Here is a 24,568-nt window from a genome sequence, read left to right as displayed (position 1 = left end):
AAACATGCTTTTGCCAATGGAAAGCTATATAATACTATTGGCCTCAATCAAAGAAATCACATACAACTGCTTCTGATAATATTTTAGACCGTCGATTAGAAAATAATGAAACACTGACACTATGTGGCTAATCTCAGAGTGAGATTGATCACGACAGAAATTAAGTTTTTTAAGTGATGATGCAATCTAAGATGGAAGCGGGCTAACTTGTTAGGAGGAAAATGAAAATCCACGCCCGTTTCGGTATCTACACGACATCGTACCGGTACGCTAAATCGCTTGGCGGTACGCCTTTGCCGGTAGGATATTAACTAGCCACGGCTAAAGCCCTAAACTTTGCAGAATTTATGAAATAAAAACACATAAGTCTCTATAGCTCAGCAATAAAGGAACCGGACTCACACCGAATAGTTGTGGTTTCGATACCCACCCACTCCTAACAGTCATTTCCAACTAATTGTAGGCGAACGGAAATTATCTTCATCATTATCAACCCGAATTCGGCTCACTGCTGAGCTCGAGTCTCCTCTCAGAATGAGAGCAGTTAGCCCAATAATCCACCACGCTGACCCAATGTGGATTGGCAGACTTCACACACGCAGAGAATTAAGAAAATTCTCTGGTGTGCAGGTTTCTTCACGATGGCAAACGAGATTATTGGACGTATATTTTTGATTTGATCAACCCATAATCGGCTCACTGCTGAGCTCGAGTCTCCTCTCAGAATCAAAGAGGACGTATATAAAATAATTTAATAACTATTCTTTAAAAAAAAACATACCTGGAGCCGTCGCCGCGTTTCCCATGGCTGGCCAATACGGTGGGACTGCGTACGCGTCATCGGGCCCTGTATTTATATGGGAAACATATATGTACTTTGTACTACAATTGCCATGACCATGGACCAATGCATGGTTGAATATAATGGGCTATGAAGTTATTCATGTGGTTTGCGTTACAATCGGATGGAATTTATAGATATCGAAGTACTTTCGATTCAAACTCACTTTCAATATGACATACGTACCTACCTAAATGTTAATAACATCGATTGCTTTGATTGGTTGTTTTTTATTTAAGTAAAATTGTGATACATTGGTACGTTTAGTTGGTAATTGGTACCCAACAGTAATCATAATTACAAAAATCTAAGCAACATTAATCTAAGTTCAATACTATCTAAGTAGACCTCAGACGAATTATACATATTATAGGGATTTGCCTCGATAGACGGTCATCATAATCCAGCCGATGGACGTCCACTGCAGGACATAGACTTTTTGCACGGAAAGATCCTGAGTCGCCTGCATCAAGCGAACCTGCACCTGGTATAGAAAAGTTGGAGGTGCATTGCCCCAGACCGGATTCGAACCCGCACCCTCCGGAATCACGTCGGCTATCACGTCTCACCTTTGTTTATACATAACTTATAATTATTGTAAAACGAATTATTATTATAATTATTATGTTTTATCAGATAAATCTCTATTTGTTTATGATTAGAGAACACAATACCTAGATGTCAACCGATTAGCCAGGTTATCTACATTCTACATGTATGAATACTAGGGTACATTCTTGAAATTATCATGACACTTGACATTGGATAATAGGTAATATCTGATACGAGTTTGAGTTTTGATTGATTCTCAAAGTTTTGAACCTCATTTGGAGAACAATGTACAGATAATAGAACATCATCGTAGGTACATCGTTTATAATAGTTAGTGAACGACTAAGATTAAATTATTGGACATTATCTTAGTATAATAATAATATATTATAGGTTTAAGTTAAAGCAAAATCACTAATTAGTCACATAAGTAGACTAGATTGTAATTTTTATGAAGTACCAAATTGGTACTTTGCAACTGAAAAAAAAACATCGTTCATTAATAATTATATTTTTCGAATTTTACACAACTTCAACTCTCTTCAAAGTGCTATTTGTAACGTGAAATTTTCGGACGTTGGAACGAAACGAATAGAATAAATAGGCAGTGATGCAGCCATTCCAAATACAAATTCAAAATCGAATACATTCTCGAGTCAGCACGACACGAAGCGTAGCATCAGTAATTTTCAATGTGTCAAGAATGTCAAGAAGTCGCGTGACACGTTTGATTTTTTGTGGGTTTCACCAGCATCACCGCGTTGCTTGTTTATACTCATTCTGTATCATTCTTTATTCTGTGGTTTAAACGAAACGAAAAGTATATAGGTTACTTACAAGTTATAAGTTGTAGGGTGGTTGTAGGGTCTAATTTAAATCTGATCGATCTTTTAAGTACCTACTTATTAATGTAACAAATCTTTAAAAACAAGAATAATGTCTATTGAATCGAGACCTGACTTGTTCATAACAAAACAATATTATAAAAAAACTAAGCAATTTGGTATTATTAAGGATACCAAATCTTTTCACAGGAAAGAAATTAATCCTTAATGGAATGGCATTGAATAAAACATGTAAAAAAGAAACTAGTAGCTTTATTGACTTACTGCGTATGGAATAAATCACTATTCTGTTATTTTCTATTCGATGTATTATTAGTTCACGCGGCATTTTCAAATCAATTCAATTTGAATCACTGAAAGGCGCTAAATGGCCTAGAGTTCCAAATTCAAATACACTCAAACAAAAAAGTAACCGTATTTTGAAAAAAGAACATTTCGAAGACACTTGGAATTATTTTTTTTAAATTACTCAGTGCTTTGCACTCCCAGTAGTATGCCAGATTACTAGGTTCTTTAAAGACACACCGCAATAGGTGTGTTCGAGATTTATTAGCACTTCTAATGTGTGTTTTACGTCAATATGTACGCTAAATAAGATAACTCGTATGATACAATGACGGATTTATAGTTGTAAAATGGAAATACTTAGTTTTCCTGAGTTTATTTTTATATTGCTGTTATCATCTGCTTATTTTTTGGATAAACAACTTTTGGTGTGGTGACGTGATTTACATTCCGACTTGCTGTTTATCACAGAGTAAAGATCATACAGAGTGAGTCTTTACAAGCAGCGTGGTGCAGGCGGTGAAACCCATAAAAAAACAAACGTCACACGTCACCTTGACATCTGCTTATACAAACTTTTTTCATAATTTTTATTTCAAAACGTAACACTAACAACAATTACGTAAATTAATATAATAATCAATAATTACCAATAAAAAAATACTCCATCTTATTTCTTTAGTTTTTGTAAACAGTTTTTAAAATATTTAAAAACATAAGACGCCATTTTTTTTTAATTATAATGAAAGTTATGCGACGCTTCGTGTCGTACTAACTCTAGAATGTATTAGTTTTTGAATTTTGTTCTGGCTACGACACCGTCGTGTTCCGCTCCATCTGCCTATTATTGATTGATCTGTGCTATTTATATAAAACATATATCTACTTTATTTGTATATTTCATTATAAAATTTTCCCCTAAAGGTTCCTCTAAGTTGTCCAATACATTATCGCCCAATTCATGTTGTTTACAGTAATGTGAATCATAATACCTATTAAATTCAAAAGTTTATTAGAAATATAAATAAGATTTCATTTAAATTTTAGTGTTTTTTTTTTCAAATGTAACAATAATTATGTTGAATGTTTATGTCAATAAGAGCAGACATTAATGAGTAAGACAAAAATGACTAAATCATTTTCAGTTTGTTACATTTTTGTTTTTTAATTCGTCCAACATTATCCAAGTAGAACACACAATCAAAAAAATATTAATTTACACGAGTGTTACCATAAAGATTTTGTTTTCTGTACTCTTACTTTCGGAACCATAGTTATTTAAATATTAATTAAAATATTATAAATTATATTATAATCTACAGGAAAACAAACATAATGTCTGTTCACATCTGTTAAAATATTATTTTACTCTCGGTAGGTATTAAGTAATCCTTATCATTAACGAAAAATAAAAAAAAAATTACGATTAACATGAGTAGGTAAATAACCTTCGCCTACTCATCATTACATGCAAAGACGATTAATTCATACCTACTCTCTTTTATTAAGTCCATGCCTATTCTAGTTATATATTTTCTTGTTTACACTGGTAACGTTCGCAAAAAAGTTCTTTCATTGAGTACATACTTACTTCTTTAGTTACGTAATGTTATCTTAATTTTCAGAATTGACAAAAATACTGGCAACATTTCAATTGTTTCATAATTCAACAATTGTTAAAATTATGTTTTTTAATTGTGTTTTTTAATAAAAACAAAAGTTGGCTTCTCCTCCAAATCTAATGATAAAAACAATAATAAAAAAATAACATCCATTTTATGTAAGAAATCTATATCTAATTTGTCTTTTCTAACATCTCATATTATATTTCATATTATTTTTTGTTTTGACAGACAAGGTTTTAAATTTACAATATGGTTGATCATCTACTTTCTAGATCTCTATCACAGAATAAAGAATGATACAGAATGAGTCTTTACAAGCAGCGCGGTGAAACCCATTAAACAAAATAAACGTCACGCGTCTCCTTGACATCCGCATATACAAACTTTTTTCATAATTTTTCTTTCTTCCAAAAAGGAGGAGGTTCTACGTTCGGCTGTATGTATGTTTTTAAATTTGTATTTGGAATGGCTGCTTTATAGATAAGATTGTTTAAAATATCATTAAAATAAAATCTAAAAGTTCCCCAAGTTTTTCCTTAAAGGGGAAAGATGGGGAACTTTCAAATTTTGTTTTCAATGATATTTTAAACAATTTTACTGATTTTCAGCTTGGTGGGAATTTAGGTAACTTTACTCTTATTTTTTGGTTTAATTTGACCGGTCTATAACATTCTACTAATCGCTAACCGCAAGCGTCTACTAGTTTTGATATAAACTTGTGAAAGAATACGTAATTTTTTTTGCCGACCGTATTGACTAATATGCATGTAAAACTAAACACATTGGTTAGCGGCACTCATCGACGCGTTGCCATGCCGACGGTACCACAAACACCACGCACAATGTGATTCAGTACTTACCACCTAGCCACAATACTTCAAGGCCGACTGCCAAGGACGCCAAATTTGCGATTACCCTCAAAAAAGCGAAAAATGATTTTCCATTTTTGTAATTGTAATTTGTAGGTTATCGAAATAGTAAACCTTATAGTTAACGGCTATTCAAGAGTCATATCTACACTATTATTCTATGATCATTAGTTTATTTTTATTGACCCATTGTAGGAACCACAACTACCTTTCTCATAATAAAAAGTTCACCGGTGTACAGAAGCGGCGAAGTAACATTTGAACAAGCTTACTTAACAGTCTAGAAAACGAACAAACAAATAAATCATCAGCCTACTCTAAATATCCGGTAATTTACAAAATCATTACTTTTTTGATAACGTAATAATTTTATTCTTAAAGTATCAGTATCAAGTTCAAGTAAAGTATCAAGATTTGTACAATTATCACGTGTCTCAAACGGTGAAGGAACACATCGTGAGGAAACCTGCATACCAGAGAATTTTCTTAATTCTCTCGCGTGTGTGAAGTCTGGCAATCTGCATTGGGCCAGCGTGGTGTACTATTGGCCCAACCCTTCTCATTCTGAGAGGAGTCTCGAGCTCAGCAATGAGCCGAATATTAATAACGATCAAGATTTTTTAGATATAAATAAATTGCCGAGTGTTTAGGGTAGGCCAGGGCCGGGGATGGGCCTTTTAATGTTTTTAAGTATCCATGAGCCGTTTCAAAAATGTGCCATACACGGAAAAGCCGCTATTTAATTAAGTAAGTAATTAGGTAGCTCTACCTATTTAGTATTTACAGAACATAATATTAGTCATATACACGCACGTCCCACTTACATACTTAGGTATAATTAATGTTATAATTAACAATATAAACATAATAACTCCGGTTAATTCGGATCAATCTCAACGACACGGTTTACTTTATAATTCGGAATAACGATAGCCATCTTATTTATAACCATTATAACCTCTTTTGAGAGGCTTAGGAAACATAAATACCTATTATTTACTTTAAATTCAGTTTTACTATTTCTTTATATACCTAAATACGTCACCAAAATATTACTGAATAGAATAACACTGCACCTATTGCGATCTTTGACGGCCTCCGTGGCGCAGTGGTATGCGCGGTGGATTTAATGACGGAGGTCCTGGGTTCGATCCCCGGCTGGGCCAAGACGTACCGCCAAGCGATTTAGCGTTCCGGTACGATGTCGTGTAGAAACCGATAGGAGTGTGGATTTTCATCCTCCTCCTAACAAGTTAGCGCGCTTCCATCTTAGATTACATCATCACTTACCATCAGGTGAGATTGTAGTCAAGGGCTAACTTGTAAAGAATAAAAAAAAAAACAAAAAAGATCAGCTCTGGTCTATTGGGTAAAAAATAAATAGGAGAGAATATAGCTTTTTTTTCTTATCAGATCAGTTACTATTTAGATCACTTTTCATATTATAACTACTACATAGATCCACTATATTAGGTATAATAAATAATACTAGTAAAATTTAAAAAAAAAAAACAAAGAAAATTCTTGTTTTTCATTTCCTTGACATTGCTATTTTATTCTTAAAGGCTGTGAAAAAGCCACTGTAAAAGTAGTCCCAATGTATTGACCGAATAATATTATAATATACGGTAGGTACACTTTAAGAATAAGTTATGAATAAAGCTATAATACTAAGCTAATGTTCCTAAAATTACTAAGCCAAAATATTTTTCAAATCATCATTACAATTAATTGTATTTTAATAATTTATAAGTATTAACTAAACGGCTAACATATAACTCCCTACAAAAAGCCTATGTCCTGCAGTGGACGTCCAGCGGCTGATATGATGATGATGATGATGATGATTATGATGATGATGATGATGATGTCAGCTATCACCCTGTAAAGTATGTCGTATTTACGGGACACTCTGTTCATAGTTATTACTCTTCCTGAACATACAACTCGTCATTCTAGATCTAGACAATACTTAGGTATTATTTGCTACAAACAACGAAAGTTATATAACTTCGTTGTTTAATATGTGACTAAATGAAATTAAGACAGGCTGTGACATGTCTAATAGTATAAAATCTTTGCATGTGCGCCTTAGTGGACTGTCAAAATATTCTGACGATAATAATCCAAAAATTTCCGATAAAACCTCAGATTTTTATTTAGAAACTACCTTTCCCTTGTTACTAAGTTTAATACCCAGTTTTATGTTAAACGAAATTTGGTAGTCATTTTAATAAGTCATCGAACGTAGATCAGAGAAAGTGTTAAGGCTAGTAGTTGTTGACCTCAGGGTGAGAGCACTCTTTAGTGGTTAGAATCTGTTGCCATGGTGATTTGTCGTAGTACTTCGTGGGTTACCACACGCTACGGAAAATTTAGGACAATTTCGAAGAAAATTTTAAAGGCAAATATGCAACCTTTGCTTATGTTTCCATAAACTTAAGCATAGGGGTAGTGTCTAAAGGACCACATTGTTTCTGTATTTTGTTGGCTATTTGGTGCTGAATTTTTGACTCAGTTCCTTTAGCGGGATTATAATACCTAATAGCCTTTATTCTGACATATTTTATCAAATTAAATAAAATTTGTACTTATTACATATTGTAGAAAAATTCTAATTGTAAGCTAGCACCAGCAACATTGTCTATTACCAAACTTTGGCAAAAGACTTCTCTTTTTCTCTTTTTCTTTCTATTCAGGTCGGTTCAACACCTTCATTGTCCACGCCTCTCCAACTTACAGCCTTTATCTCGTCCTCCCATCTTCGGAACTGTCACGATTCCTATGGTTGTTTCTTGGATACCAGAATACAATATTTGTATTCAATTTCTCCGTTCCTCTCATTATATGGCCTGTCTATTTCCACTTAAGTTTCCTTATCCTTGTTGTGACATTCTCAATTTAGTAAATTTTCTTAGATTTATGTAGTTTATTCTGTCTGATCTTCTTATATTTAGCATGCTCCTCTCGATTGATGTCGGGCATGTCTCTAGTTTATTATTTTGTGTTTTGGTGACTAGGTTTGACAACTATAAGTCAAAATTAACACGCGGGGCTTAGCAAGATTACCAATTCTTTAAGGATGAGAAGTTGGGGCTTGTGTACTTTGAACTCAAAGCCTAAGCCTCAAAGTTTTACTTTTTATTTTGTATAGACCTATGCCCGCTATAATAAAGCATAATTGTCTTTCCTGTAATAGGAAAAATATGGAAATTTTTGGTAATGTATTCTGTATAAATCTTGGGAAGGTGTTACCGATTGTTACCAAGTATTTATGGTGTTGTTCACTGCTAGGGTTAAAATATAAAGGTGGTGTTACATGACCTTGGGATTGGTGTGTAATGATTTTTTCGATCCATTATTTTTCTTCCTTGTAATACCTACTAATACTTACTAATCTTGTAAAAACGAAGTTCAATGTTATAATTACTTAAGTTCGTTTGTTAAGCTTAATATGTACCTACCAGTGGCGAAGGATGAAATTTTGACGAAGGCAAACCCAAGAAAAGGACCTCTTGATACAAACTCCGGTTTCTCATACAATTATACAATGAATATGATTGAATAAAATCCTTACGTATACATAATAACGTAAGGATTTTAAAAAGTTAACCCGGCGGGAATCGGCCCGTATGGACTCTTCGCCGCTCTACCTACCCACTTAAATGATTATCCTGAAACACGTTGACACACGTGATAACACGCTGCCAGAGACACTGTAGAGGACACAAAAGAGTCACCAGAAAAATCACTATTTAGAAAGATCTTCTGAAAGCGAGCGAAGGCGCTGCCTAAAACAAATGCTAATCAAAGGTTATACACGTTGTCAGAGACACTGATGACTGAAGAGAACCAGGAAAATCACTATTTCGGAAGATTGTAGAAAATCTTTTGCAAGCGAGCGAAGCCATGGTCTAAAGCAAGTGCTAATCATAAGTTAAGAAATGGTAATTTTTTTTGGAACTTCAATTTATTTTATGTTGCTAAGGAATGTTAAAGCTTTTTAAATACTAATTACATACATTAACGCCTAAATAATTAGTAATCCTGATATGGAAAAGATCACTAACCTATTGCTTGTTTCGAGACCAATTAATCAGATCCCTATCTGTGCTTTACGACTGTACAATTAGAGGTCAAAGTAATATTGGGGGGTGATTTCAGTGCGTGATTTAACCCTCACGCGAGCCAAAGCTCCGGGGTACTAAATACCGAAGTGGCTGACAGCTTACCGACAATAACTACACAGACGCGTGCCCGAAAACACCATAAGTTCTCGAGCCGGTAGAGCGCGCGAACGCGTTTAAAAAAACAACGTTCGAAATTCGAATCGTGTTTATTTGTTTTAATTTTTAATCTGTTCAGTGGTTCCAGATTTGAATTTCCAAGATGGAGGGTTGCGGGATGAATTGTATAAAATATCTTCTGGTTGTTTTTAACGCATTGTTTATGGTGAGTTTTTGTCATTTTTCTTTAGTTTATCGTAAACATTGCGGTATGTTTCTCACGTGTTATTTCAGTAGTATTTAGAGTGGTTGTTATTTTTGTCTCGTCGTGAACAGTGCTCTAGTCGCAGAGGAAATAATAGCTATGCCCTAGTGCTCGTATTTATTTACGTTTCACGGTTCGCGATAGTGCTATAATATTAACTATATTCTTAATTTTATAAGCCATGTATATAACAATAAATGCAAACATACTACTTCAAAAAAAATTATCCTCCATTTTTTAGGCATAAAAATCTTAATTATCATAAACATTCATTTTATATCTTTAAACTCCTATTAAAGATTAATATTTACTAGTATAGATTGTAGTTTGAAAGCAACTCAAATAAGTTTCGAATTACTTAAAAGTAGAACCAAAATGAGCATTTGAAATTAAAAAAGGGCCTTGTCTTTAATCCCACTTTTACAATTGTATAGATAATAAATAAGTAAAAAAAAAATATATAAAAAAAATTATACTTTGACAACTTTTTATCCCGGAAAACCCCAAGACCGCAAGATTTGCGGAAATCTTGTTGGAAAAGTTGAAATTTTCCGTAGTCGACCGTCCTCTAGTAAAAACTTAATACCCAAACAAACATTTTGAATAATTACGAGCCTCTTACGGGTTCGAAATTAGTTGGGCATACTCCAACAATTTTACGTGAGCTATATCCGTATCCGTTCATAATCATGAAAGACACTCTTTATAAGTAATGTCAATTATAATAAATAGTTAAATATAAATAATAAAGGAAAATCTCACCAAATTCATTAGTCGCGGTAAACACAATCACCATCACAATTTTCCAATTTTCCACATTTCCACCGAACGACCTCTATCAAAGTAACTCGTTCAGTAATGAGATAAATCGGAAGTAAACAAGTGGCGGCCTATTGCCTATTCCGTGGCCTAGGATATTAAAAGTAGATTGCCTTTGAATGCTTGTTTAGGAAAATCAGAATCTGAATAAAATCCTAAATAAAAGCTGTTTTCTTTCAACTCCAAAATAAGTTATTCCTTCACTGGATTTACTTAATTTGGACTTGGAAGAAAACTCACTTACTAGTCCTAATCCTAGTCCTAGTCCTAGATGTTTGTTATTCTTTAACGCCGCAACTACTGAACCTATATGGCTGAAATTTGGAATGGAAATAGTTTTTATTCTGGATTAACACATAGGCTACTTTTCATCCCGGATAAATCCCGCGGCAAAAAAATCGCGGGCGTCCGCTAGTTTACTAAAAAACATAGCATCATTATATCAAATATATACAGTAAATAAAAATTTGAAATAAAAAAAATCTGTTAATTATTTATTTAATTTTAATTTTGTTTTGTACTAATAATTATTGTTAATAATTATTTAAACTTATCATCCGGAAAAATCCACAGCTCCCGAGGAATGTGGTGGTTTTAAAGAGATGTATCTACTGCACCGATTTTGAAAATTCTTTCACCACTAGAAAGCCACGTTATTTGTGAGTGTCATAGGCTATATTTTATACCCATATTCTCACAAGAACGAAAACTACACAGGTGAAACCGCGGGCGTCGAGTAGTAATAAATTCTTTGGGTCAAGGTCTGAAATAAACGAATTTTAATTTAATTTATTTATCACCGCTAGTAAGGTCGCAGTCAAGCGCAAACTTTGGGTTGAATATATTAAAATACTCACTTGATTTATTCCACATGTTTAACTTAAGTTAATCAATTATTTATTTATAATTTTTGTTCATTTGTTCACTATAAACTTCGGCAATACGTCTTTAATTTATAATAAGTCATGTACCCACATACGGTAAATAAAGTAACCTCCGGTGAACTTCTGGATTTCGGATTTTCCTGCCGAATCACACAATTCAGTGAACGCAAATGATGTAACATATTGAGAAAATTCATCATCATCATCATCAGGCACGGCACGGGATCCCAAGGGGCTGAAACAGCGACCCTGCACCGGAAAGCGCAGTGTTGGTCGACCCCCCACTAGGTAGACTGAGGACATCAAGTGGTTTGCAGGGAGCTAGATGCTGGAGGCTCATGACCGTTCTGTTTGGAAGTACATGCAAGAGGCCTATGTCCAGCAGTGGATGTCCATCGGCTGATAATGATAATGATGATGAAATATTTATGAAGAACTGCCTCGTTGGTCCTGTGGTTAGCTTGGATTAGCGTAGCTGTGGAGGTCCAAGGTTCGACTCCTGGGTCGGGCTATGAAATACTGAGCTTTTCTTTGTTCTACGAAATTCTCTGTAAAAATTCTTAGCCCCGAGTAGGGAAATAGGATGATAGAATGATGACAATATATTGATTTTTATGAGACATTCGGGTAAAAAAAGATAAATTATTATCAACTAATTAATATACATAGAAAACAAATATGGTCTGTATCAGATAATTTCCAGGTTGATATTATTAATATATCAACCTAGAAATGGCAAGTTGATAGTATTACCCCCATTGTGCCTTAAAATAAAAAAATAAACAATGTTTTATTGCTAGGTATAAATATTGTCTGAGCGTGCCACGCAGTTGAGATCATCATCATCATCATATCAGCCGATGGACGTCCACTGTAGGCAGCGCCGGACCGACGTAAATTTTAGAATGGAGCGAGATCCAATTATGGCGCCTTTCGCGCACGTAAATTCATTACATAAATTTCTTTTCGATCTTGTCTTTAGCATTTCGGCGCCCCCTAGGATTTGGCCGCTCTTTTCGCCGTATGGACGGTCCGGCCCTGACTGTAGGACATAGATCTTTTGTAGGGACTTCCAAATCACGATCCTGAGCCGCCTGCATCCAGCGAATATCTGCGACTCGCTTGATGTCGTCAGTTCACTTGGTGGGGTGTCAACCAACACTGCGCTTTCCATTGTAGGGTCACCATTCCAGCACCTTGGGACCCCAATGTCCATTGACTCTTCGAACTATGTGCCCCGCCCATTGCCACTTAAGCTACGCGATTCGCTGAGCTATGTCGGTGACTTTTGTGACTAAAGCAGTTGAGATAATAGAAACTAAAGTTATTTTTGAGATCAGCACAGTAGACTTTATAGGGTTAAAAGAGATCTTCCGGTCATTAAGTTTACGATAATTATTTCTAATTTTAGATGTAGCTTTGCTTAGCTATACCATATGTTTATTCGAGTATTCTGTGAGCTTAACCCATGAGCTTATTTACAACTAGCAGCCGCCCGCGACTTCGTCCGCGTGAAAGTCGTTGTAAACTTTCAACTACCACTATCCTACCTTACCCCTACCCTATCCTACCCTATCCCAACCCTACCCCTACCCTACCACTACCCTACCCCTACCCTACCCCTACCCTACCCCTAAACCCTTTGGTGTTTCTTTACCGATTTTTATGATTCTTTTTTTATTGAATAGGTAATAATGTTAACTTTCTTATTAGGGATGAGTGTTATAAACATAAGAGTACACAAATATAATTAGAAAGCTCCGAACTGCTAAGCTATAGGGAGTAACACGTGTTATTGTCAGTCAACCATAAAAGATAGACATATATATGCTGTTGTGTTTTTATAGATAATTTTAAGGAAAACATTTCCCTCATACATGATTTCTATGTAGCTTTAACCATTAAGGCTGTACACGCGACGTAAGCTTAAAAAAATCAGTAACTTCTCCCGTTTTCTCAACATTTCTCTTCACTGCTCTGCTCCTATTGATCGTAGCGTAATGAAAAGTATACTATAACCTGCCCAGGAGTATGCTGAATAATTGTACCAAGTTTCGTTAAAATCCGTCCAGTAGTTTTTGTTTCTATAAAGAACATACAGACAGACAGACAGACAGACAGACAGACAAAAATTTTACTGATTGCATTTTTGGCATCAGTATCGATCACTAATCACCCCCTGATAGTTATTTTGGAAATATATTTCATGTACAGAATTGACCTCTCTACAGATTTATTATAAGTATAGATAGATAATTTATTGTTAAGTTTCTTTTTTCCTGAAATTAAGATATCTCCTGAATCGTGAACAGCAGCTAGATAACTAAGTCCTTTTCTTATGTCTTATCTATCTCTTTGCCAAAAATTTTCAAAATCGGTGTATGGTGGGAATATCCAAGTTATTTAAAACATTAATATTTTCGTAGGTATTTTATCGATGCATCAAATAATATCAAGCCTCAATAGCTCAACGGTAAGAGCGGTCGGACTCATCATCGAGGGGTAGTGGTTCGATCCTCGCTCCGTTGGTCTATTGTCGTACCCACTCCTAGCATAGTATTTCCCGACTAATTGGAGGGGAATTAGAATATTGGTCATATTATAAAATATATTTGTAATATATTTTATAATATGACCATGATATATTCTTTTAAAAAAAATTGTCGTCTGTCTCTCTGTACGGACTAATCTCTGAAACATCTCTCATCATCGTCGATTCTCTTTCTACGATCGCAAACGCATCGAAAACTAGAAAAATGTATGGAAATGACTGATCTTGATCACGTGACCAGTCGATAGTAAATGTCATTCCTATACATTTTTCTAGTTGTCGAAGCGTTGGCTGAACCCATATCAGTGGGACTTTTGCGATAGGACCGGAATAAAGAAGTTTAATGGCGGACGAAGTCGTGGGCGACCACTAGTAAAATAATAACATGATTTCTGTCCGTGACTTTATTCACGCTGCGACCCTTTGTAACTTAGTTGTTTCCGATTATTCATAGAAATAGTATTTGCTTGCGCATCGATGACCTCAGGTAGTAAAATGTTATGTAGGTATTTATGTAAATTATTATTAAAGTTATCATTAATAAGTTATGCATAATTATAATCATAACATAAGCTACTATTTATATTATTAAGACAAGTTTGACTGTTTGTAAACTTTTTCCACTGGACCACAGATATATCTACTCATATCCTGTAGGAAATTTATAAAAATCACGTAATTCTTGAAGAAATGTCCCCTTACAAACACAAACTTTACCTCTTTATAATATTAGCATTTTGACGGCCTCCGTGGCGCAGTGGATTTACAAAACGGAGGTCCTCGGTTCGATCCCCGGCTGGGCAGATTGAGATTTTCTTAATTGGTCCAGGTCTGGCTGGTGGAAGGCTTCGGTCGTGGCTAGTTACCACCCTACTGGCAAAGACGTACCGCCAAACGATTTAGCGTTCCGGTACGATGTCGTGTAGAAACCAAAAGGGGTGTGGATTTTCATCCTTCTCCTAACAAATTAGCCCGCTTCCATCTTAGACTACATCATCACTTACCATCAGGTAAGATTGTAGTCAAGGGTTAATTTCTAAATAATAATAAAAAAAAGCATAGCTGTTCTAACGTGTATAAGTGAACGCGATACAATCTTAGATTCATCGTCCTAAGAAAATGAATGACCAAAATGTTGAATTTTAAGTGAAACCTTAGTAAGTATGTCTATTTGTTACGAAATAAACCTTTTAAAAACTCACATATGAATTCCTTTAGTAGGTAATCGCTAATGAATATACCCACAATACACCTGCAGAGTAATATCCATTCGAGGAAGCAGTAGATACGCTCACGTTCACTCAATGGTAGGTATGCGTCATCATTACAATGGGTGACGTCACAGTGATTAGAATGAACTAATGTGGCATGTCATACAGAGGTGGTCATTGTTCATATACGCTACTGCCTAAGCAATCAACGACCACGGCGCGAAGGGGCGTAGTATAACAATGGAGATCGGCCGCTTAGCTTTCGCATCTACAACTGCAATAAATTATTTGCCGTTGGCTTGTAAACGTATAAAATAACCTTTCTAATTAAAAAAACATATCAAAATCGGGCTACTCAGTAAAAAGTTACACGTGTTCATACATAAAAAATATATACACGTCGAATTGTTAACCTTCTTGTTGTTTTTCGTCGGTTGAAAAACAATAAAATTGAATTGCCGTAAATAGTAAACAGAAGGGCTGAACCGATAACGATAAAAGCCTGTGTGTTCTCCGTGCTCAATGTGCCTAATAGGCGAACAGTAAAGAGGAATATAGACAAAATTTCGCCCAATGGTTGATTGGTCCTAGTCCGTATCCTAATATCCTAATCTACGTACTAACGAACACGCCGCCATTGGTTGAATTTATATCTATTTCTTTTTACAAGATTACTTTGTTGGTCGCATATTAGCGCGTTTAGTAAACCGGGTGGGCTTGTATCTCCTTACCCGGGAAGACGCAGAGGTTCTTCCGGTCATGTTCTTCTTCCTTCTTTTACCTCCTTTCGGGGTTGAGGCGTCTTGTTCTACGTCGTGAATCCTACGGGGTACAGCCCAGGGGCGGTGTCATGTAAGTGCTTACGTTGTCAACTCATTACTCCCGTCATCGCCGTCAGTATCTGCGCCAGCATGATCAGCCAATAAGAGGAGCTTGCAAGCTTGCAAAGTAGACCACGAAGGAGTGGTTTGTAACCGCGAATTTTAAATATTGTCAGCTCAACTATAAAATATTATAAAGAGGAAAGATTTGATGGTTTGTTTTTTTTTTGCATTGAATAGGCTCAGAAACTACTGAACCGATTTGAAAAACCGATCTTTCACAGTTGCGAAGCTACACTATCCCCGAGTGCTTCCACACGGGTGAAACCGCGCGGCATCTGCTAGTTAGAAATAAAAATACGTTTAAAAAAATATCTCAAAGAAAAACCACCAGATATATTTAGGAAGCAATCATTAGAATAGGCATAACACTTAGCTGATTAATTAAATGAAATGGGAAAAACCGGTGCGAAATTCGTATAAAAAATGAGGGTATGGCGCATCTAGTCACGCGATACCTCAATCATGGTTGATTTATTCAAAGTCCAATTTAATAAACAATAAATTAACCTACTTAAAACATCTATAGTGGATATCAACAATATCCAAAAAACTCATTTGAAAGCCTTGGAAATGCCATGTCGCGGTATGCTGAGCAATATGCTGACTAAAGAGACCTATTTAGGATCACATATTGCTAGTTGTCTTCATCATCACCATTATCAGCCAATCGACGTCCACTGCTGGACATAGGCTTTTTGCATCAACATCTAAATACAATGGCCTCGAGCCGCCAGAATTCAGCGGCTCTCTGCAACCCGCTTGGTGTTTTCAGTCCACCTAGTGGGGGGTCGACTAGCACTTTCGGTGCGGGCGCGGGGTCGCCGTTCCAGCACCTTGGGATCCTAACGTCTATCGGCTCTTCGAACTACGTGATCTGCCCATTGCCACTTCAGCTTCGCGACTGACTGAGCTATATCAGTAACTTTGTTACGTCTGCGGATCTTCTCAATTCTGATTCGATCACGCAGAGAAACTCCAAGCATAACTCGCTCCATCGCCCGCTGAGTGACTTTGAGCCTTCTATGCTATGCTATTTTCTTTCTTTCTTTTGTATGATGTGTATAAATAAACGTTTTTCTTTCTTATGTTGAATCTGTGATGGGCTTATGGCTAGAACTAGAACTTTGTCATTTTTTAATAGCGGAAAGTTGGTCAATCTATGCTCCTCCTACAGACTTGTCTATTGTTGTGTTTGCCTATGGTGGTATGGTAGAAACATGTCATTTAGACCAATGTGCCTTTGGAAGGTAAGTGATCGGATAGGCTTTTAAGGAGGTCTAAGGGCGGAAGAAGTCGCGGGCGTCCGCTAGTATTTTATATGCTGACCTGGTACTCGAACCCAGAACCTCAAGATCCGAAATCACGGTTAAATAACGAGGCAGTTAAATAATAATATTTAGCATGTCTTGCTCGAATTGACAAAAAATATATCAATACCAATTCTACCATATCTATATCGTATTACCACTTCGCCGTCACCAACGAATTTTAAAAGTAATTTTTTATCACTACATTTTAGTGTTGAGAAATCCAAACTGAATACGTAAATAGTTGACTCAAATTACTGCTATCAATAGGGTAACTATTTTAGTTTAAAGCAGAGTTAAGTTTACAAATCCAAGTTTTTATGCTAAATTATTCAATGATGACAAGTTATAGTGTTTTAAAAGCATTTAACAAAATTAAGGAGGAATTTCATGGAGCCACCATATAGGAAGCTGAGAACCGTCGAATTATGAAGGTTTTACGGCCTAGGTCCAGCTGTGGACGTAGTTCAGCTGATAATGATGATGATGTATTGCATATTTTTGCTAATTATATTTAATCTTAAAAGAGAAACCAATGGTATTTCCGCTGGGAATTACGAAGACTGATAAGGTTTTGCTCCCAGTAGAATAGTCCGGATACAGGCAGAACGTACGTGTAATGCATTCATTAAAGCTAAGCGCGAGGTGCTTTGTGTTTGTTTATTTATCTGATGATCTAGGCTGATATATCTCTACTTGACTCGTCCTTGTCCATAAAACCTGTGTAAGAGTAATACAGAGACAGTATGGTCAAGTACAGGGAGCGGTCAAATACAAGGAGGTCCAATAGAGGGCGCGTCGACTGTAATAATTTGTGGCGCTCGTACGTTTAAACTATTGATTTGACAAAAAAGAGGTTTTTTACATAAATTATAGACAATTTTCTCTAGTCTAATTAATTAAAATGATAACATATGTTAACGTCTCAAAGTTAGTGAATTAGGCAGCTTGCCCATAAACTTGACGGAAAAGTCTAAGTCTACATCAATGCGTCAAATTAGTAAAAAATCGATCATCAGAAATAAGATCGATCTATTTGATCGATCGAGTTAAAGGTAACCAGTTAAAAACCAACTTTATTTTGAAAATATTGTATTCTGGCGATGGGTACTGACATACGGCTGGGCCGATTATTGAGGTTTTCTTAATTGGTCCAGGTCTGACTAGTGGGAGGCTTCGGCTGTGGCTAGTTACCACCCTATCGGCAAAGACGTACCGCCAAACAATTTAGCGTTCCGGTACGACGTCGTGTAGAAACCGAAAGGAGTGTGGATTTCATCCTACCCTTACAACTCTACAAGTTAGCCCGCTTCCATCTTAGATTGCATCGTCACTTACCATCAGGTGGGATTGAAGTCAAGGGCTAACTTGTAGAGAATAGAAAATAAAAACCCCTCAGTGATGAGACCGACCGCTCTTACCGTTAAGCTATTGAGGCTTGAGGTTGATCTGTTGAAATAAAACCGAACGCAAAACATAAACATTGTTGTGAATTTGCGGAGCATCTGAACTAAACTGAACCCATCGTTTTGTTTGGTCCAGGTGGATTGTACCTCAACCCTAAATGATAGACAGATACTTTAACCCGTATTGTGATAAAAAATGGATCAACCTTCACGCGCCGTTCGCTTCAGGCAAAAACAAAACACACCAGGCATTGTGCTGGTAACAATATCCTTTGTATAGTCTGACTAGATAAATAATAATAAACCTATTTATCACTCGTGCATAGATTTACCTGTGATAGTATTTATGTGATCTGCTCTTTGATCCTCTAATTCTCCTGATCTACCTAATTCATACTATTCCATATCATTATTAACCCATATTCGGCTCACTGCTGAGCTCGAGTCTCCTCTCACAATGAGAGGGGTTAGGCCAATAGTCCACCACGCTGGCCCAATGCGGATTGGCAGACTTCACATACGCAGAGAATTAAGAAAATTCTCTGGCATGCAGGGTTCCTCACGGTGTTTTTCCTTCACCGTTTGAGACACGTGATATTTAATTTCTTAAGATGCACACAACTAAAAGTTGAAGGTGCATATCCCGGACTGGATTCGAACCCACACCGCCCGGAATCGGAGGCGGAGTAATATCCACTGGGCTATCACGGCTTTGATCCATCCAATTATATACTATCCATTCTAATCTTAGGCCTTAGATAAATCAGTGGCGAGGCAAGAAAACTTTTTTTTATTGTCTACAAGTTAACCCTTGACTACAATCTCACCTGATGGTTAGTGATGATGCAATCTAAGATGGACGAGCTAACTTGTTAGGAGTAGGATGAAAATCTGCCCTTTCGGTTCCTACACGACATCGTACCGGAATGCTAAATCGGCGGTACTTCTATGCCGTTATGGTGGTAACTAGCCATGGCTGAAGCCTCCCACGAGCCAGACCTGGACCAATAAAAAATCGGCCCAGACGGGGATCGAACCCAGGACCTCCGTCTTGTAAATCTGCCGCACACGACTGCGCAACTGAGACCATCAAAAGACTGTGGGTAAAAGAAAGAAAATGCCTTTATATCAATATTTTTATTTCATGCGACGATGACAAATTCCAGACGTTGAATTTAGTAATCTTTTTTATTTTAACAAATCAATTATTTAAAAAAATTCTTCCACTAGCTTCTTAACTAGTATTTATAAATAGTTATTCATACATATGTATGACATAGGCGCCTTTATGGGCTGACTCATCTGTAACCCGGCGAAGTTAAAAAGTCATCGTCACCATTCATCAATCATGCGTGGCCGATCTTTTGAATTGAGCTGTATAAAAGAATTGTATGACGAAATAGAATCACACTGATTAGACGAGGTTGTTTAAAATTAAAACTGTCATGTGGGTGGAGCCACACACATCATTATTGTATTGTTTTGTCAGCATGCAACACGGGAAACGCCTAATAGGATTTAAATATTAATAATCCGACTACACAGTAAAACGTGTTCATACATAAAAAAATATATTACACGTCGAATTTTCAACCTTCTCTTCGTTTTTCGTCGGTTGAATAAAATCTTTTTAACAAAAAAAATTAACCGACTTCAAAATCACACAAATAAATTAAAAAGCGAAAAATAACATCATCTTCTGATCACTTTGGTGTTGTAATAATTCGGTTAAATTTTTTTCATCGGTCATCTGTTTTTCTTGAAATTAAAATAAAATAAAATAAGAGAAAGTAAAAATAAAATAAAAGAAAGAAGGTTGCCAAAAAAATTAAAATTGCGTACGCGAATGTAATTAACGTGTATGGTTTGTTTACGCGTCAAAACCCAAACACGAGTTCCTGCGCAAGGCTCAAGTCACAAAATCCTATATCAGTTATTTCATCAAAAACCATCAAATCCGAAACAGAAAATACCTATTGGTTATATCACAGATATAAGTAAATGCGTTAGCTTTTAGCGATATCTGTTCTGTTCTGCTGTTGTTTGCCAAAACATACTGTCAAAAATAATAGTACTCAGCGGTATATTCTCACAATAAGCATAAAATATAAAGGTGCTGATAGCTTGAGCATGCACTTGTAATGAGCATTCGTGCGAATGTTACACAGAAAAAATACGAGAACATTTTAGCGAGCAGAGGGCCTAGTGGCAGTTTGATACTTTTACTGTCACGTAACGTAAACGCGAATTTCTAAGGAATTGAAACAGCGCCATCTAGTGGCACTACTGCAAAACTTCCATTCCATATAAATTTGCGTGAACGTCAACGTGATAGTAACAGTATGAAAATATTGAAAACTCCCACTAGGCACACAGAGCGTTCTGGCGAGCATTCTAGCGAGCTGATTTGCCGAGCCAAGCTTCTGTCATTCGTTCCGCGCTAGAATTCTCAAGATGTTCGTGGTAATATTTGGCTCTATACTTGGCTCGGTTCGTTGTTCAGTTCGACGAATAAAAACGGCGATTGCTCGGTGTTCTGTTACAAGTGAATGATCAAGTCTATCAGCACCAGCACGACGTAAGTATCTATTTTGTAGTATGCTCACTTAAATAGAACTTCCATCCATTTATAAACCAGAAATTTTCCATTAAAACCGAAGGCATTTTCCAAACAATTTCTATTTCTAGTGAAAACACAAATCGAAGTGCGACATTTGATTGATAGTAGCATCTATTATTTACAACCTGCCCTTATTTCCCTTCGTGAAGGTGTGGTTGGTGTCACGTAAAAAGAGCGCCGGTGTTACTCCGTTTTTGTTATTTTTAATCCCTGGCACAAACTGGGAGTTCATCATAGGTATTCATGCATCTGAATGCATTTTTTATATTCTTTACAAGTTAGCCATTGACTCTCACTTCATGGTAAGTGATGATGAAATCTAAGATGGAAGCGGGCTTGTTAGAAGGAAGATGAAAATCCACACTCCTTTCAGTTTCTACACGGCATGGTACCGCTAAATCGCTTGGCGGTAAGTCTTTGCCGGTAGGGTGATAACTAGCCACGGCCGAAGCCTCCCACCAGCCAGACCTGGACCAATTAAGAAAACCTCAATCAGCCCAGCCGGGGACCGAACCCAGGACCTCCATCTTGTAAATCCGCCGCGCATACCACTGCGCCACAGAGAACTTGCTACTTTCACTACTAATGTAACTTGACGTAAAATTACGATTATTATGTAATTTAGTTAATAGCACAATGACAGATACTTGCAAAAATGAAAAACGACGTAGTGACTGATTATATGCATGGTACGAGATACATAATAACCCCGCAAATGAGCGATAATCGATCTACTTTTTCATTATCTGGGAGTATACAAAATATATAGGTAGGTACAGAGGAATATGTATACCTCGTTCTTTTTTATATCGGTAGGAAAATAATACGTATACCTTTACAGGGTACGTATACGAAACATGGAACCATTAAAAAGAATACATGTAGGTATGTGGTATCAATAATAACCACCAAACCTGTCAATGCCATCCAATAAGTAGGTCACTCGACGCCATTAAAAAGACGAATATTGATCACAACAGTACTATGTCGTGTCAGTAAGTAGGTTATTTATTACATACACCGAAATAAATCTCTATAATTTGTGAAACTCTATCAATCAGCATAATTGCCTTTTGAAAAAAGTCTCAAAATTTTTATCATTTCTTGGCCTTTACTTACTTTTATGAATGTACTATTAATCTGAAAAGATGCATTTACCTTAATCAAGCAAAGCTCGTTCGAGTCCCACTCGAATCTAGTTTTCTTTTAGTAAAATTTTCTCTCATCATTCAGTATGCGGTTTCTAAGGATTATTTATTATAAGAATGTTTGTTGTATATAGAACAAGAGGATTCAAAAAGCATATTTAGAGAGAACTTAAAAGTTAATTTTAAAAGTCTTTGCAGACAGAAAGAGTATCTAAATATCTCAAGAATTCATGCTAGATTTCTTATTCCTGTTTAACATTCTTGTTCGTTGACATTCTTTTGGTTGTGACCATTGAAAATCTGCTTTTATTTACACCAAGTCTTCGTGTTAGTGACACTGCAGTCGCACCGCAAGTCTGTGTATACAGGTAAAAGGATTGAGAAAAATGCTCTTGTTCTAACCCTTAGATCGTCTAATTCAAATTCACCCTAACAAAAATTACGTGTAAAATTTAAGTAAAATAGAAAGATATCTAAGAATTAGAGAATATGTATAGGAAATCGATTGAAATCCGTACATACAAAAAAGATTACTGGAATTTACACCAGCAGACCAGCAGAGACGTCAAACGTTCGTAGGTTTTCTCAAACCTAGCCAACGCCCAGCGGTTTCACCCGCCTTGTTTTCGTTCCCACGAGAATACGGGGATGAAATATACCTATAACACTTACAAATAACGTGGGTTTCTAGTTGTAAAAGAATTTTCAAAATCGGTCTAGTAGATTTAGAGATAACATACCTTTCAATACCACCAATTTTATCTCTTTATAATAATAATAGAGATTAGATGTTTAACAGGTATTATTGTAGAATGTCGTAGGCGATTGTGATGACAACTGTTTCACGCAATTAACCCTTAGCGTCCATGAATCTCCAGATGGTCTTAATAGGAAGCGAGCTCGCATCTTTTAGTAAATTGACTAATTGGCGCAATTCAGGTCTAAAGTGGGAACGATTTCGAAGATCGTTGTAACCGCTATGATAGTGGAAACATTCGCAATTGTCACATTACACTGGCTGTGGCCTTAACCATTTCGAGGTCTCGGGCAGCAGATCTTTTCGAGATCTATTTTGAGAATACTTTTAACGTACCTTAACATACTTTTTAACGAACTAGTTACTATTTACCAGTTGACTAGTTACCACCCTGTGTTACCGGCGAAGATACATCGCAAAACGATTTAGCGTTCCGGTACGATGTCGTGTAGAAACCGAAAGGGGTGTGGATTTTCATCCTACGCTTAACAAGTTAGCCCGCTCTCGTCTTAGATTGTATTATCACTTACCATCGGGTGATTGAAATTTCCGTGTCTCTGAGTATTGTATCAAACTGTTGCGTAAAATGCAGGGATCTGTTGGTTAATATAGTTATTATTTTGCGCGTGGCCTCTATAATTCAAAATTCATTTATTTTAATTATACTTAGTTTACTTTTGAAACGTAATTGGTGGTAATTATAGTCGAAAACTTAAAATTAAAGTTATGAAGGCTCCTAACGGGCCTTTTTCTGAGAAGAGCCCACAAAAACTATAAAAGGTATGCCTTCAATCTATAAAACACAAGTGTGTGCCTTGTGTCTTGTGTTACAAGTGCCACATTATAATACAATACGATGCCTATAGGTTGTTTTCACCATCCAATAAGGGTACATCCCCATTCCCAAAAAGATGTTAGACACGCTATTAAAGGACAAAATTCTATGGAGGCATCTTTCACCAATTGAACATAGTAGAGTCAAGATTTCCTGAGGAAGATCCGGTTTCAGATTGAAGAAAAGATTTTTGCTCGGGTCTAGATGGAGCTTAAAATCAATGATTTGTTGTTAATTTTTATTATAATCATTTCCACAAAGTAACTCCTACTTCTATTCTATATTCAAAATGAAAGTCTTACCTTAAAATTCAACACTCACTTTTCTATTACGACCCAATTCTTCTTCTAAATTCATAGAAATAATAGAGAAAAGTAGTAAAAGAAAAATTTTCGCTTTCCTATAATTAAAGTAAAAGTAATCGTACCTATTCCAAAGACTTCGCTTACTGTCGTATATTTCTACGAAATCCAATTTGACGACCGATATCTATTTCCGTGTATTCATCATTATTACATAACTAGTGGACGCCATTTTTGACTATTACCCACTACCCAGTGCTCGTCTATTACGCGATACAATTAGGTCGACCCATCGCGCGTGCTGGAGCCATTGACTAGTATAAAATAGATGTGAGA

At 36.2% G+C, this 24,568-nt stretch overlaps 2 protein-coding genes across 2 annotated transcripts in view; one reads left to right on the top strand and one right to left on the bottom strand.

The window, feature by feature from the left end:
- Positions 1 to 10,659, bottom strand: part of LOC112047523 (uncharacterized) — a 19,770-nt gene extending 9,111 nt beyond the window's left edge. The window contains exons 1-2 of the mRNA XM_024084664.2: positions 10,271 to 10,659; positions 782 to 847 (exon numbers count right to left, since the gene is read on the bottom strand). Coding sequence (XP_023940432.1) covers positions 782 to 847; positions 10,271 to 10,304 — 100 coding nt within the window. The 5' untranslated portion in view covers positions 10,305 to 10,659. The remainder of the gene's footprint in view (positions 1 to 781; positions 848 to 10,270) is intronic.
- The window catches only part of LOC112047524 (23 kDa integral membrane protein), a 27,632-nt gene continuing 12,312 nt past the window's right edge, over positions 9,249 to 24,568 (top strand). Inside the window, exon 1 of the mRNA XM_024084665.2 lies at positions 9,249 to 9,469. Within this exon, the coding sequence (XP_023940433.1) occupies positions 9,407 to 9,469 (63 nt within the window). The 5' untranslated portion in view covers positions 9,249 to 9,406. The remainder of the gene's footprint in view (positions 9,470 to 24,568) is intronic.

The sequence above is a fragment of the Bicyclus anynana genome, chromosome 5 (assembly GCF_947172395.1).
Source record: "Bicyclus anynana chromosome 5, ilBicAnyn1.1, whole genome shotgun sequence".
NCBI lineage: Eukaryota > Metazoa > Arthropoda > Insecta > Lepidoptera > Nymphalidae > Bicyclus > Bicyclus anynana.
Note: the sequence above shows the minus strand (reverse complement) of the source record. Positions and strands in the feature narration are given on the sequence as shown.